At 48.5% G+C, this 16,260-nt stretch overlaps 1 protein-coding gene across 2 annotated transcripts in view; it reads right to left on the bottom strand.

The window, feature by feature from the left end:
- Positions 1-3,771, bottom strand: part of LOC142069406 (uncharacterized) — a 31,653-nt gene extending 27,882 nt beyond the window's left edge. For both annotated transcript variants that reach the window (XM_075120345.1, XM_075120347.1), the window contains exon 1: positions 3,644-3,771. In XM_075120345.1, the coding sequence (XP_074976446.1) occupies positions 3,644-3,707 (64 nt within the window). In that variant the 5' untranslated portion in view covers positions 3,708-3,771. The remainder of the gene's footprint in view (positions 1-3,643) is intronic.
- Between the last annotated feature and the right edge of the window lie 12,489 nt (positions 3,772-16,260).

Below are 16,260 nucleotides of genomic sequence, written 5' to 3'. Positions count from 1 at the left end.
GCAGAGTTCCACTGTGAGCCATGGAACAGGCTGGTTGCAGCTGTGGATGGCTGAGCTGGGGACACCATGTGTAAGGAGCCTCCATGGAGCTGAGAGAACAGTGCAATTCACACCAGTACGTGGCCAGACCATCCTGCTCCTTCAATGCCAAGCAAATACAAAATGGTCACTTTGCTGCAGTCCATAGGGAAGGTTATTAGGTGCTGCTCTGTTCATTCTAGTCCCAAAGGAAACCCCTTGGGCCTGGTCTGCACTAGGACAAAAGGGGCTTTTTTCAATTGAGTTAACTCAGTGACGTTCACTCGTGGTAGAACCTAAGGCTAAGTGCACACAGAGTTCTGTTTCCGTGAATACAGTTGAACCTAACAACAGCCAGCAGTTTCAATGCTCAGAAATCCCCAGCCTGCACCTCCAGCGAGCTCCAACAGGCTTTGGTTCTTTGCTTCCTTCTCGGATCCCGGTCACAACTCCTTCTACTGGCTTCTCCCTCCAACAGACATAGTCCAACACCAATATCCTGGCCCCTGCACTGGCAACAAGGGAAACTCCTGGCTAGCTCTGCCCTGACCATGTGGCCAATGCCTTGGGCAATAGCCCCCACTGTCTGCAGATGTTTTTACTCCATAAAGGATTTTGATGGTTCTGTCTGTTGAGCCTAATAGAGTGTGCTTGGCCCAGGCATTGGCTTTCATGAGGTCTGTGATTCGCATTTGATGCAAGACCCTGTGATGGCAGCCATTAGCACCACCTTTCAGGAGAACAATCACATTTATATACTGCACCTATCATATGCTTGCACCACTTCTGTCACCCAACCTGGAATAATGACCCCACCCAGCACTCTGAACATTGACAAGTTCAGATCTGGGTCTGGGAGTAAAACCCACAGCTTTAAGTCCATCCCTGATATTTTCTCATTTGTTTGCCTGGAGCCCACATAATTGTTTTCCCACACAATTTAAAGTGTTCAATAGTTGTGAAACGCTATTGTGACGTATTCCCCGGGGGGTGCCACCTGGAACTGGGGTACCACTGAACCCCCTGATGCACCGGCCTGGGCTCCCTTTCACACTGTACTGCTATGACAAACAACAAAGCCCTCCAGCCTGCACTTTCACCAGCATTCACACAGATTAGGACACACCCAGCTGCAGTTACACACAGGCTCTCTGGGTCTGTAGCTGTTATGTTAACTACTGAGTCACAAAAAATGACCCCATAATATGATATTCCTGTGCTGTGTAGGGTTGAGGTATATTTTTGGCTGAGCTATCTATGCTATGCTAGATCTACAGGTCTGAGATATTTTGAAATTTTCTATTACTGGTTGGTCCAAAATGTGAGAAGTAACAGAGCAGAGGGGGGAGTGCTCTCGGCTAAATCTAGTGGGGTGGGGGAAGCCTGGGAAGTGTTGATATTTGCAAATGGCTAAATCATTCCCCTCCTGTTATGGTGACAGGGTAGTTGGTGTGAATGGTTGATGTCAGTGTGAAGGTCTCCACTATCTCTGTCTGTAGTTCACCCCTGACCAGTAACAGAAGTTCTTTGTGTGAGTGTGAACCATGCTGTATGAATTAACTCAGTGGCTGTCAAGCTATTTCCCAGTCAGCCATTCCTCTGTCAGAGGAACTGAAGCAGGAGGGGAGAGCGAAGGCAGTGCTGGGCAATGGACGGCAGTTCCTGTCTCAGGGGTGAGGGGAGGGTAAGCGCAGTCTCCAGCTGAGCAGCCAGGGGGAGTTGTGCAGTTCGGGTGCACAAAAGGGTGACTTTTCAGCCTGCAATTCTCACCCCACGCTGGCAGAGGAGTAGAGGGGAGTTCTGAAGTCCAAAGATGGATGGAAAAATGAGACTGGATGGTTTTTTTAACCTCACAGTTTTTGTTCTGTGGTGCTTGGCATTACAGCCTTGTGCTCCCTAACGGAGCTTCCTCTCCCCACCTGCCCCACACATTTCTCTCTTCCGCTGGTCTCCTCCCGCCCTCCTCCCTTGGCTCTTCCCCCTCCTCTTCTCCCCGGCCTCTCTGCCCTGCATGTACAGGCTGCTCCTTCCCCAGATGAGGAGCAGACTCTGCCCCCACTCCCTGCAAGCTGCTTTTCTCCCAGTAGCTCTGAGTACATGGCCAGACCATCCTGGCAGACCTTTCCTGCCCAACACTGGGATCATTTTCATCCTCTTAATACCAGCCAAACAGGTTCCAATCACTGTATTATTTAAATCATATCTGGGTCCCACAATCGATTTTAATCCTATTGTTAATCAGTTTTGGAATCTCTGGGCCAGATTCACTCCCTGCTTTGCGCCAGCTCATGCTGCTGTAACACAGGGCATAGCCACCGCTACTAGTGTTACGTCTGCCTGGAGCTGGGACACAGCTTGGCAAAGAGCCTTCAACTCTCTCTGTGCTGGAGGAATGAATGAGAGCAGCCCTGAAACTGAGCAAGGGCGGCCTTGAGGGAATGAAACCAATGTGGCCGTGAGACACCCTGATGCAGCACCTCTGCCATGCAGCTTGTGCTGGTCGGGCTTCTCTAGACTCCAGCTAGGATTCAAAGCTTCTCTGCTCCAGCAGAAACCTTGGGAAAGGGAGGGAGGCAGGGCTCCTGCAGGATAAATCTTCCTGCTGGCAGAACTTCCAGTACCCTCACGCGCACCGGGCATTGCACACTGCACTCTACCTCACCCCCCCTCACCCTCTCTGTGGCATGAATCAGCTCTGGATTTATTTGGGAAAATCCTGCTCATCTCACACATGCAAAACTTCTACTGGCTTCAGTGAGTGAATGGGGGAGTGAGGAGCCAGGACTTGACCCTTGGAGCTGTTGGATTCTGGACCAAACAGACATTTCTGTTGGATCCCAAATTATTGATGTATTTATTGGAATTTAAAACACTAAAGTGATGCCTAGCCAAGGCTCTAGGCACCTGGATGGCATTGATAACACACAAATTCCATCAGCATTAAGTGACCATTTCAATAGGAACTCAGCTAACCAGACACCTACAGAAACTCCTTCCACCCCTTTTTCATTATGTGATGCACAGCCTGTGTTCTTCCCAATCTCCACCCCTCAAACGAGTGTATTTTGCAGTGTGCCCAAAAGGTCACCAAATTTGCACTATTTTGGCCCAAAGGGTGAGCAAGTTCTAGAGTCCTGGAGCCCTCACAGAGGGCACCCTGCCAGCCACCCCTCTCCTTTATAAAAGGGGGAACCAGCTCGGGCACCCCTGCTAACCACAGCTCTGGCCGTACAGCATAGGGAGAGAGGTGATCCCTCAGGGAGACCTGTCCCAGGCCATTTAGGAATTTATAAATCATCATCAACACCTTAACCTCCACACAAAGCTGGGCAGCCTGTGCAGATCCTGCAGCACAGCTCCCAGCCAGATGCGCTGCTCAGTGAGTTGCTGCCATTTGCACCAGCTTCGTTGTCTGAATGGTTTTAAGGTACAGCCCCACACAGAGGTCATTGCAATAGTCCAATCTCAAGGTAAAAACAGCCTCTGTAACAGTGGCAAGGTCCAATCCCAAAAGGAAAAGTCACAACCTCCAAGCCAGACATGGATGGTAAAAAGCGGACTGTAAAAGTTACCACCCTAGTTCCAGTTAACCCAGCTCCCCTGGTGAAACACAGAGGAGACTTACCTGCTATGACCTGAATTGTGAGGAGAAGAAGCCACAGCACCGGAGTGGAGAGATGTCCCTTCATTGCCAGCCTGACTTGCTGTCGCCTCCTCTCAATACTCTGGCTGCACTTAAACACCTGCCAGGGCTCCTCTGTGTCTGACAAGTGACAACAAAGCAGTGGAAGGGAAATATATAGATTCAGAGGCTGGCATCAGCTGCGGGAAGGAACCAATAGCAAACCCATCTGCCTTTTTAGTTATTATCAGTGGTTTTATCTGTGAATGTATGAAGCTAAAACATCCAATAAAACTCAAAAGCAACAAACATCACCATATATGAGTGATGAGCCCCCTCCTGATGTCAGATTTACCACAGCCTCAGATCATCGGGTAACCCCCATCTCTGGTGCGGGAAGAAAAACTGCTGTACAAACTGTATGTACCTATGTTGTTTCTCACCCTCATAGATTCTATATTGTATTAGACATCAGTTGAGAGACATTAGAGGCAGGTTATTTTATAAACTAGGGAAGAAATGCCATGTGCCAAAGGTGATCATTACAAGACCAATTCCCAGTATAGGACATGCCCAACTGTAGACAAGGACATGTCACTAAAACCAGGTTGTGTCACTCAGATCAGGTGTTGTACAAGATAAATTACCCAGCACCACCTGTAATATTGACAGTTCTTCTACTAATAGACCTTGGGGTTTCCTGCCTAGACCATGATCATTTGTGGTAGAGGCAGATCTCAGGGCTTCCTGAGTAGGCCATAACCCTCTCTTGCAGTAGCAGGATGTTTGGCACACATTATGCCCATCAGTGCTGTCAGTAGGGGGAAGACTCCTTGGAAAGAAGTTTACTTGATTCTTGGGACACAGACAATTAACGGAACAAGCACAAGGCAAGGGGCATATAGCTCAGAATAATGACTGGCTGGCATCACACCACCTCAGGCTCTTCCTAAAGAGAACTGTTACAAATACTTGGATTAAGGGAAACATCTTTAACTCTTTACCTCTCCATTTTCTCCCGTGCTGCCCTTTCTTTATGGAGAAAACTCCCCCCAAAAATCTGTGCAGCCAACACCTGATCCTCCTTTGAATCCCTTCTTGAGATCCCTCCCTCTGTTGTGTTTCCGGAACAACTCTTGACAGTGACTAGCTTGGCAGGTGAGGAGCTCTGGGTGTGCCTCTTGCCTTTCCTTCCCTTTCCTTATTTTAACCAACCTCCGCTCCCTAATCCTGCCATTCCCCCTCACTCAGCCTTACTGCTACTTAAACGGTAACGACAAAACAGGAAATTGTACCAATCATCACCATGTGAATTTGCTTCTATGTTATTTCTCCCACATCCAATCCTGCACCTGTACTTGAGTCTTTTGGACTGTCAGGTCTCTGGAGCTGGGAGTGTGTCTATATCTGTGACCTAAATGAGCCTTTGGGTGTCTCAATAATATAAATGTAATAACGATTTGATTATTAATAAGAATAATTAACAATTTATCCATCTCCTGCTTTATTATCAGGGGGTTTAAAGAAGAAAGAAGAAGGGCTGCAGCAGTTAAAAATAAACCAACCTGGCTTTAATGGGAAGTGAAGGCCGCTATAAAAATTAAAATATCTGTCTATCTGTCTATCTATATCACGTAACCTATTTATCCACTTGTAATTATATATTCATATTCAACACTATTATCAATGCTGGAGGCGAAGTTGGGTTTGTGGGAGGAGGCTAACGGCTCGCAACCCGCCATGTAATAACCTTGTGACCCCTCAAGGGGTCATGCCCCCCGCAGTTTGAGAACCCCTGAAGATAATTATAGGTCTGTGAGGCTGACATTGGTTCCAGGAAAAATAATAGAATTTCTGATATGGGACTCAATCAATAGAGAATTAAATGAGTATAATTTAATTAATGCCAAACAACATGGGTTTATGGAAAATGCATCCTGTCAAATTAACTTGATGTCCCTTTTTGGTGAGTTTACAAATTTTGTTGATAAATAATGTTCAACTTGGTTTGGATTGAAAAGTGGCTACCTGACAGGTGTAGCCTTTGATAAGTTTAGGGTGCAAATTCCACAGGTCACTAATAACAGGTTCCTTACTCAGGGAGCTACCAAAGATTATTATCAAATGAGACTGGTGAATCACACAAATAGGAACAGGAAGACTTTGTTTAAATTTATTTAAAATCCAAATAAATCCAAGCATAAGCATAATTATATGAAAACATATATATGTAAGCAGAGCCAGAATGAGCTCTACCCTGACATCTGGTGCTGAGCTGTGGAAAAGGACTTTAGGGGCTGATCTCGTTTGCATGGGCACACCCACCCCACCTAGCATGATGGGACTGCTTGCCCAAATGGTCACTTTGGCTGCTGTGGGATCCCAAGTCTCTTTGTTATTGGGACAAGAGTAATAAAGTGTTGTTATCCTGGTTATGTGATTCAAGGACAGTAGAACTGTACTTGGCATTTTATGATAGAGGGACTTGCCCTCAACTAAGAAGCACTTGCTAGGCAAGGGACATGGGGTCCAAAGCTCAGTGAACTGAGAGAGGTTGTGGGGTAGGTATGTGTACCTGGGTGACAAACACCACTTTGGACCTTTCTCTCTGTACTGTGTAATAACAGAGCTAATTTTGACTTTGTTAAGAGCCTTGTTATATGCTGCAGAGCTAAAATCACGATACCTAGGTTTAAGCGTTAGACCTATTTTGGACTGGTGGTTTTCTCTTTCTATATATATATATATGTAAACAAAACACCCCCAAGTCTCACATACTTGCAATCTTATGGAAACTATTAGAGATAAAGGTGAAGAGAATAGTATGTGGAGAGCACCAAAAATGGACAGTAATGATCTGGTTTCCACCATCCTAATGCCTCAACTAGGCATTGGCTTGGCCATCTGTTTAAAAAAGAGATGAGGTATGTTAGGTAGTATCTTTATCTACAAACATCTTCTATACCCCTTTCCTTATGTCCCCCACACATCTGGGACCATTTTTGATTTAGGTCTCTGCCCTCTGCCCACATTTGTCATTGCGGGGCCCATAATTTAGGTTTTGCTTACTAGCATCATCTCTTTTTGTGTCATTCTTTTTCCAGTGGTTTCAATACATACATATGGTTTCTCCAAACCCCCACAAAGCCCCTAGAAAGCCCCATTATTTCCAGCTTCTGTGGTGCCCTTGTGTATCCCAAGATACATATTGGAAACTATTGTTAAATCCTATAATGTTTGGTTAAGCAGTCATGCAAACACATTTCCTACATAGGCTATCATAACTACTAACAGGCCCACCAGGCCTCAGCTTATTGTCAAGCCCATCTTAGTTGTTACACAGATTCTTATGTAAACCTACTTGCATGTCTTGCATTACAGCTCCAATAGCTTCTATTTTACTATCTTCAAGGATTTTATGCCTTAATACATGATTTATAATCTAATTTTGCACACTCAGATCAAGTTGGGGTTACAGGTCAACACAGGTCTCAAAATGTAACTGTAAACAGGGATTTATAATCGAGCTGGTATGTTTCTAGTGGGGCCCTGCAGGGATCAGTTCTTGGCCTTATGCTATTTAACCTTTTTTATCAATGATCTGGAAGAAAAGATAAAGTCATCACTGATAAAGTTAGCAGATGACAACAGACTGGGTGAGTAGGACAGGTCACTGATACAGAATGATCTGGATCACTTGGTAAGCTGGACACAAGCAACTAATATGTGTTTTAATGTGGCCAAATGTGAAGTTATCCGTCTAGGAACAAAGAATGTAGACCCTGCTTATAGGATGGGGAAACTTTCTCCTAGGAAGCAGTGACCCTGAGAAAGATTTGGGGCTTATGGTGGATAATCAGCTGAACATGATCTCCCAGTGTGATGCTGTGTACAAAAGAATTAATGCAATCCTTGGATGTATAAAGAGGGGAATATTGAGTAGGAGCAGCATTATATTACTTCTGTAGTTGGCACTTGTTCTACCACTGATGGAGAAACTGTGTCTAGTTCTGGTGCCCAATATTTAAGAAGGATTATCAAAGAGAATGTTAGGGGGTGACTGGATTGCAGTCTATGAGAATCTACATGAAGAATAAAACTTTGGCAAGGGGCTCTTAAATTTGCAGACAAAGGTATAACAGGATCCAATGGCTGGAAGTTGAAGGTTAGTAAATTCAGGCTAGAAATAAGGCACTATTTTTTTAATAGTGAGGATAATTAACCATTGGTATGACCGACCGAGGGTTGTGGTTCATTCTCCTTTGTTGACAATTTTAAAATGAAGAGTGGATGTTTTTGTTAAAGTTAGGCTCCACTCTAACAGGAATTTATTCGGGGGAGTCCTGTGGCCTGCCTTAGATTGGTCAGGCGAGATCAGCGGTGGGCAAACTATGGCCCACATCCAGCCCATGGGATCATCCTGCCCGGCCCCTGAGCTCCTGGTCCCTCCCGCACTGTCCCCCCCCTCCACCGCAGCCTCAGCGCACCACACCGCCAGCGCTCTGGCCCACTGCTCCTGTCGGGCAGTGCGGGCGGTGGGGCTGTGAGCTCCTGTGCGAGCTCCTGCTGCTCTGAGCAGCATGGTAAGGGGGTGGTGAATGGGGGGGGGTTGGATAAGGGCCAGGGGGTTCCGGGGGCAGTCAGGGGACAGGGAGCAGGGGTTGGTTGGATAGGGGTGGGAGTCCCGGGGGGGCTGTCAGGGGGTGGAGGTGTGGATAGGGGTCGGGGAAGTCAGGGGACAGGAAGCAGTGGGGGTTGGATGGGGGTGAGGTCCCAGGGGGTAGTTAGGGGCAGGGGTGTGGATAGGGGTCTGGGCAGTCAGGGGACAGGTAGCAGGGGGGGTTGGATGGGGGTGGGGTCATGGGAGGCAGTTACGGGCGGGGGTCCCAGGAGGGGGTGGTCAGGGGACAAGGAGCAGGGGGCGTTGGATGGGTCGGGTGTTCTGAGGGGGGCAGTCAGGGGGCGGGAAGTGGGAGGAGGCAGAAAGGGGGTGGGGACAGGGACCAGGCGGTTTGGGGAGGCACAGCCTTCCCTACCCAGCCCTCCATACAGTTTCACAACATGATGTGGTCCTCGGGCCAAAAAGTTTGCCCACCCCTGGGCTAGATGATCACAATGGTCCTTTCTGGCTTTATGTAACCCTTCTGCCAGGCCGAGTTGATAGCAGCAAGGGCTGGGTTCAGTACACAGGGGTTCCCTCTCATCAAAGCAAATGCAAAACTGGCTCGAGCCCCCACCCACTGACCTGGGAAAATCTTACACACCCCCTGGGCACCTCAAAGAGGCAATATTTCCCCTCTCGCAAGCACAGAGTCTCAGTGTAGCAGAGAATCTTTAATAACATGAGGTAAACGACATCAGCATTAAATTGGGAAAACACCACAACTACTGTTCATTAACCAAACCATAAGCAAAGACCCACCCCAGCAAATTGGGCCACATCCTTTCCCTCGGGTTCTTGAGTCCCACAACCCAAATGTCTCTTGAGTCCAGCAATCCAAAAATCACCCAAAGTCCAAAAAGTCCAGCCCCAGAGTTCAAAAGTTCATCTGCAGAGTGTTACTCCCCAGTCTGGGTAAAAAGTGTGTGCGGGGGGGGGGGGAAATATTTGGGGCACCTTACGTGACCTGAAGCTGACTGCCCCACAGGGCTTCACTCTGATCCGCTCCACAAACCTCTCCACTCACCGTCTCATGAACAGCTCCACCAGCCCATCCACAAACAGCACCACTGCACTCTAGATCTTCAGGCTCCCCACTACTTAGCACAGTGATTTCAGCTCTTAGTAATTTTAGCTTTTTAGTGATTTCAGCTTGTAGTAGTAGGAGCCTTAGTGCTGCTGCACCATAAGGCCAAAATGAATTCAGCACAGTACTTGTAGCTAGACTCTTAATAGAGCCAAACTTAGCTCTGACATTCCATAGTGGAGAGAGACAGAGGTGCAACTGATAGTTCAGGCCCTCACAAAGGGGGACCACACCACCAGAAACTAATACCTATCTCAAGCCTCTTCATTTACAGAGTTTTGGTACCCATATCCCTTGCCTAGCGAGTGCTACTTAGTTGATGGCGAGTCCCTCCATCATACAAAAGACCAAGTACAGTTCCACTGTCCTTGATTCCCATAATCAGGGTAATAACAATTTATTCTTCCTGCCCCAATAACAGAGACACTGGGGATCCCACAGCAGCCAAAGTGACTATTTGGGCAGCTATGGCCTCATTCTAGGTGGGGTGGGTGTGCTTATGCTAATGAGATCAGCCCCTGAAGTTCTTTTCCACAACTTGCCACACCTCACCACCAGATGTCAGGGTGGAGCTCATCCTGACTGCTTACACTTATAATCTCTGAGTCTCTGTGTTGTGGGTCAGCCATCAACCCACATGATCAATGGAAATTTGCTCCACTTTTGCCTCCCAGGACACCAATGTCTATAATCAGTGAGGTTCCGGGGAAGAAGCTGCCTGTCATATTTCCTACCTCCTTTCCCTGAAAACAAGAGGTGGCAAGGAAAAGGGATTTAATGCAGAGTGACTGTCCCTTTGAAGGGGAAATGGGCCCAGCCCCACCCGTGACTCTCTCCATGTGGGGAGAATGACAGTGGGTCATATGACACAATCTGGCCTTAGTTAGCCTAGCAGGTTAGGCAGAAAGGGGCAGTGGTAGTTGGTTGCAGAAAGCAAGAAGGCTCTTGCAGGAGACCCTGAGGGCACAGGGGAGAAAAGGTCTCCAGGTAGGTATTACTGGCCAAGGCAGAGAAGAGGCCAGGCTCCAGGAAAAGCTCTGGGAGTCAGTGCTCTGGTAAGGATTAAGACCAACTTTGTTTAAGGAGAGTGTGAAGCCTAGGAGGGCGCAGGAGCCCGTTTCTGTTTGTGTTGTACTTGCACTCCCAGTGGGGAAACCCCAGATAGTGCTCCCATGAGAGAGAGAAGAACTGTGAGTTGAGCTCAGGAGGGATGGAAAACCTTTAATTCATATGTGAGGTGCTGCCCATGGGAGCTAGCTGAGGTCACTCAATTAGGGTGAACTGCAAACAAAATGGGGCAGACAAACCCCAAAAGCTGGTGGATATTCCAATACTTAGATTTGCCAAGCCAGCGCAAAACAACTTCTGTATTACCTCACTGGTTACTCAGAAGTCCAAATAATGCAGTTCCCTTAAAGTACCCTGCCTCAGGCTTCCATCCAGACACACATGTCAAACATATGATGATAAATTCTGAAACTCTTATTTCATCATATAAAAGAAAAGGTTCTCCTGACCCCAAAGGACCAAGCCCCAGACCCAGGTCAAATAATAACTTAGATCATACCCCAAATACACGCTTACAGTCAATTCTTATTAACTAAACTAAAATTTAGTAAAAAGAAAAGAGAGAGTGTGTTGGTTAAAAGATCAATATCCAGACAGACTTGAATTCAATTCTTGAGGTTCAGATACATAGCAGAGAGGAGCTTGTAGTTGCCAAAAGTCCTTTTAGAAATAGCTCATAGGTTATAGTCCAATGTCCATATTCAGGGTGATTCCAGTGACTGGGGATCTCAATCCTCATGGCTTAAGGTTTCCCTTTCTTGAAACTCAAAGCAGATCTGAGATGAAGAAGGATCATGTCCCAAGGTTTTTATACATTTCCTGCAGCCTTTTGGCCTGAGAAAACAATAGGCTTAACTTTCCTTCTTCTCAACATCATGGCAATTAGCACAGGATAATTTATCCATTAAACAGTATTATTGTCTATGTCTCTTTGAAGGTTGTGATAACCTGTATCTGAACTATTTCACTCAAATATCTTCCTAAATGTTAATATTCCTTTTTTGGTCTTTGAATCAAAGCTATAGCCATAGACAAGACTTGTTTGTTTACACCACAAGACCTGAGCAAACAGCTACTCTTCTATCTCTAAGGATACAGGCTGCATTTCAAAGCTCTATTATTTACATCTCTTCCTAACCAGTCTCTAAAGTTCGGCCATGGGTCAGGTCAGTCTGGGAGTTAATTAACTCTTTCTGTTCCTGTCATAAATATAAAGGGAAGGGAAAACCCCTTTAAAATCCCTCCTGGCCAGAGGAAAAATCCTCTCACCTCTAAAGGGTTAAGAAGCTAAAAGGTAACCTCGCTGGCACCTGACCAAAATGACCAATGAGGAGACAAGATACTTTCAAAAGCTGGGAGGAGGGAGAAAAACAAAGGGTGTGGGTCTGTCTGTGTGATGCTTTTGCTGAAGACAGAACAGAAATGGAGTCTTAGAATTTAGGAAATAATCTAGCTAGGTATGTGTTAGATTATGATTTCTTTAAATGGCTGAGAAAAGAGCTGTGCTGAATAGAGTGACTATTCCTGTCTGTATGTCTTTTTTGTAATTTAAGGTTTTGCCTAGAGGGATTCCCTATGTTTTGAGTCTAATTACCCTGTAAGGTATTTACCATCCTGATTTTACAGAGATTATTCTTTTTTACTTCTATTAAAAGTCTTCTTGTAAGGAAAATGAATGCTTTTTCATTGTTCTAAGATCCAAGGTTTGGGTCTGTGGTCACCTAGGCAAATTGGTGAGGATTTTTACCAAACTCTTCCCCAGGAAGTGGGGTGCAAGGGGTGGGAGGATTTGGGAGTGAAAGATGTGTCCAAACTCCGTTTTTTTCAGGAACCCAGATAAAGTTTGGTGGTGGCAGAGGAAATCCAAGGGCAAAGGGTAAAATTAATTTGTACCTTGGGGAAGTTTTAACCTAAGCTGGTAAAAGTAAGCTGAGGAGGTTTTCATGCAGGTCTGAAAAAACATAGTTTGGACACGTCTTTCCCCCCAAATCCTCCCACCCCTTGCACCCCACTTCCTGGGGAAGGTTTGGTAAAAATCCTCACCAATTTGCATAGGTGACCACTGACCCAAACCCTTGGATCTTAGAACAATGAAAAAGCATTCAGTTTTCTTACAAGAAGACTTTAAATAGAAGTAAAAAAGAATAATCTCTGTAAAATCAGGATGGTAAATACCTTACAGGGTAATTAGATTCAAAACATAGAGAATCCCTCTAGGCAAAACCTTAAATTACAAAAAAGACACACAGACAGGAATAGTCACTCTATTCAGCACAGCTCTTTTCTCAGCCATTTAAAGAAATCATAATCTAACACATACCTAGCTAGATTATTTCCTAAATTCTAAGACTCCATTTCTGTTCTGTCTTCAGCAAAAGCATCACACAGACAGACCCACACCCTTTGTTTTTCTCCCTCCTCCCAGCTTTTGAAAGTATCTTGTCTCCTCATTGGTCATTTTGGTCAGGTGCCAGCGAGGTTACCTTTTAGCTTCTTAACCCTTTAGAGGTGAGAGGATTTTTCCTCTGGCCAGGAGGGATTTTAAAGGGGTTTACCCTTCCCTTTATATTTATGACAGGCCCTGTCACCTTTCAATGAGATATTATATTACACTTATAATGTCACATCATGTTAACTTGAGACTATTGCCACAGGTCAGGTTTATTTTGTATTTTGAATACCCTGAAAAGGGCTGAACTCTAAAAGTGACCTGGCTGGAGGGCTGAGCAATGTGAATTCTTGGGAGAGATGGAAAAGCCTGGTGAGGAGAAACTGAGGCAGAGGCACCTGCAGAGCCATCCCCAGCCATGACAGGTGCTCAGAAGTGGCGACCCCATTACAGGGGCACAGGAAAGAAGCAAACCTAAATAGTAGAGCTAGGGGAGGGGTGGTTTTCCCATCCTTCAAATTTTCAAAAGATAAAATGGAGATCCCATCCCAAACTGGGACTGTAGACAGGTACTGTCCCAGGGCAACCCTTCGTGGTCTCGGCTGGTCCATCAGTTTCCCAAAAATAATCCACTCACAGCAAGAACTCTTCAAAGCAGTATTCCTCCTCTCTTGGGGTCTAATATATTCAACCTAGTTCAGCTCCCCAAAGTGAGCCCCTCAGGTCAGAGTTTCCACAATCTGCCTTCTGGGGCTGTGTGGTTCAAATCCTCTCCGGCCTGTAATTTCACCCCTCTAGATCAGGGTTCGTGGCCCTCCTTCTAGGGACTGTGCACTAGCTGAGTTCTCTTGCTCTCTGGTCTCCCAGCAGCTGAACTCCTCCTTGACTGAGCTGGGAGCTTCCTGTTGATTCACCTGCCCAGTCTACTAGCAACCAGATAGTGCCCCTATCCTCACTGGGGCTGGATCCAGGCAAGCAAGGGAAATGAGGGATGCCTTGTGTGCCCACATCCTGGCAACGCAGGGATGAGGAGTTTGTAATGCAATGATGGGGCATGTGTTGGGGGAATGTGATGCAGGAAGGTTTCATACTGTTGCACAAAATCGGTCAGAAGTCTGGCCCCTGCTCTCCTGCCCCCAACAGAATGTGTTGCCCATGTTGCACATAGGTGTACAGGCGATGCGGGTGGTGTGCACAGGGAACATCTGTCCATTCCAGGGCATACAGCTGTTCACTGACCACCGAACCACAGAGTTTCCAGGGTCTGTTCCGGCTGCAGGACGTGGTACCCTGCAGAATAGTGCAGCCCTGGAGTGGAAGTTTGTACTCATGGAGATGGTGCTGTAGTGGGCTGTGCCCTGGTACTGGAGGTGGAGGTTGTACCCAATGGCCAACAGGTCGATCAACTGCTCCATCAGCAACTGGTCCTGGTCCCAATTGATCTCTTCATGCTTGAGGAATTGAGCCAGTATTCCTTCCTCCTGCTGGGCGTCCCATTCCTCCTTCGCCTTCTGCTACTCCAGCGGGTCATCAGTGCTGCAGAGCATGTTGCTGAACATCTCATCCCTGACCCTCTTCCTTTTCCCTTCCTGACTAAGAGTCCTGCCCCAAAGAGACTAAGGGGGAGGGTTAGTCCAGCAGAGATGGGCCGTCCCTAGCCATTCGGGTGCCCTATGCAGCCCCCCTGCAGTGTGGCTGTGTGAAGCCCCAGGCCTCCCCCTCCACCCCTCACCAGGGTCTGGGAGGCAGGAGCTGTGGGGGCCACTTTTGGGGGCCCTACAGGCCCAGAGTGGCCCAGGGGATTAGTGGGGAGCCAGGAGCACCCCGCTCTGCTTCCCTTGCCCCAGCTCCAGCCGTGTTGCTCGGGGGAGGAGGTTTCAGGGAAGGGATCCTACCCCGCCCCCTACACTCACTGACAGCAGCGGGAAGGAGAGCAGCCCAGCCCCAGCCCGTTCTATTCCACCAGCTCCCAGCTGTGGCGCTCCGTTTCCCACCGCCGGTGAGAGCGTGGGGCAGTCCTTTCCCCACCCGAGTGACATGGCTGGAGCTGGGGCAAGGGAAGCAGAGCAGGCTGGGCCTGCGTTGCTCCACTTCCCACCACTGGTTAGTGCAGGGGAGTAATCCTTTCCCCACACTCACCAGTGCCGGGAAGTGGAGCGCCGCAGCTGGGAGCTGGCGGAGTACAGCAGGCTGGGACCAGGTTGCTCCACTTCCTGCCACTGCTGGTGAGTGTGGGGTCGCTGGGGGAAGAGGCTTGCAGAGAAGAGGTGGAATGGGGGCGGGCCAAGGGCGGAGCAGGGGGAAGGGTAAAAGGCAGGGTGGAGGGAGTTGTCTGGGACCCCCTCCCCCGGGACTGCCCTGCCCTTAGTAGTGGGCACAGCCTGCGTGGGGCTGGCCGAGGGATGGGGCTGGTCACTGGGGCTTGGGCTGCTCCGTATGCAGCACGCAGCTGCCTAGGGGCACCATGAAATTTGGGGCAATTTGGTGCCCCAAATTTCATGGTGCCCTACGCAGCTGCGTATGCCTAGGGGCGGCCCTGGCTTCCGGCTCCCGTAACCGTGGCCGGCTCGCTCCGGCCCCTCTTGTTTTGCAGGTGTGTTGGGACACCTTCAGCAGTGCTGCACAATTCCTGAGGTGGCGCCAACTCGGTGCCCTCATCCAGCAAAAGGAGCTGTGGCGAAGCTGTGACTGCCGGGTGAGGGAGCCCTCGGGTCATTCACTGTGCAGACCTCGCTGGCAGGAGTGGGGGAATCGGTGGATAGGGCACCCGCTATTGCCCAGCTCTGTACCCACACCGAGCCCCAGCCCCGGGACCAGACCTGGCCCTGGGTGTAGTCCCTCTGTGTGATCCCCCCGGCACAGGAAGGAGGGGCGAAGGCAGGCCACTCCACAGACCTGGAACCCGGCCTGCGGGACGGAAAGGCCTTTCAGAATCTGGTGCTCCCTTGTTCTGGCTCCTCGGTGGCGCACTACAAGGGGAGAGCAGAAACCTTCCTGTGTCAGACTATGGCCTTTCTGGAGAACCTGCAGGCTCCAATTAGAGAAGTGGCCATCAGGTTCCTAGGTAAGCACAGAGCAGAGGGCTCCACTTAGCAGGTGGGCTGGATCCAGTCCCAGGTTCTGCTCAATCCCTGCTGGCAGCGAGAAGTAACCACTGGGCTCCTGATTGCCGAATGAAGGCTCAGGGGTGTCAGAAACCCGCAGGAGCAAGCTCACCCCACACTGCCTTGATTGGCTGATGGGCCCCCTCGAACCCCACTGCTCCCCATGCAGTACCCGCCCCGCCATGGGCTTTTGGTAGTGGAACCTCAAGGCGCTATGCTTTCCTTTGGCAACCAGCTCCACAGCCATCCCTGGGGACTCACCCTTTCCCTGGGGACTCAGGAGCACATCCTGGTCAGCGAGGGGCGGGGGAA

The sequence above is a fragment of the Caretta caretta genome, chromosome 1, assembly GCF_965140235.1.
Source record: "Caretta caretta isolate rCarCar2 chromosome 1, rCarCar1.hap1, whole genome shotgun sequence".
NCBI classification, from domain to species: Eukaryota; Metazoa; Chordata; order Testudines; family Cheloniidae; genus Caretta; species Caretta caretta.
The sequence above is the reverse complement of the archived record's forward strand: the minus strand, read 5'-3'. Positions and strand labels throughout refer to the sequence as shown.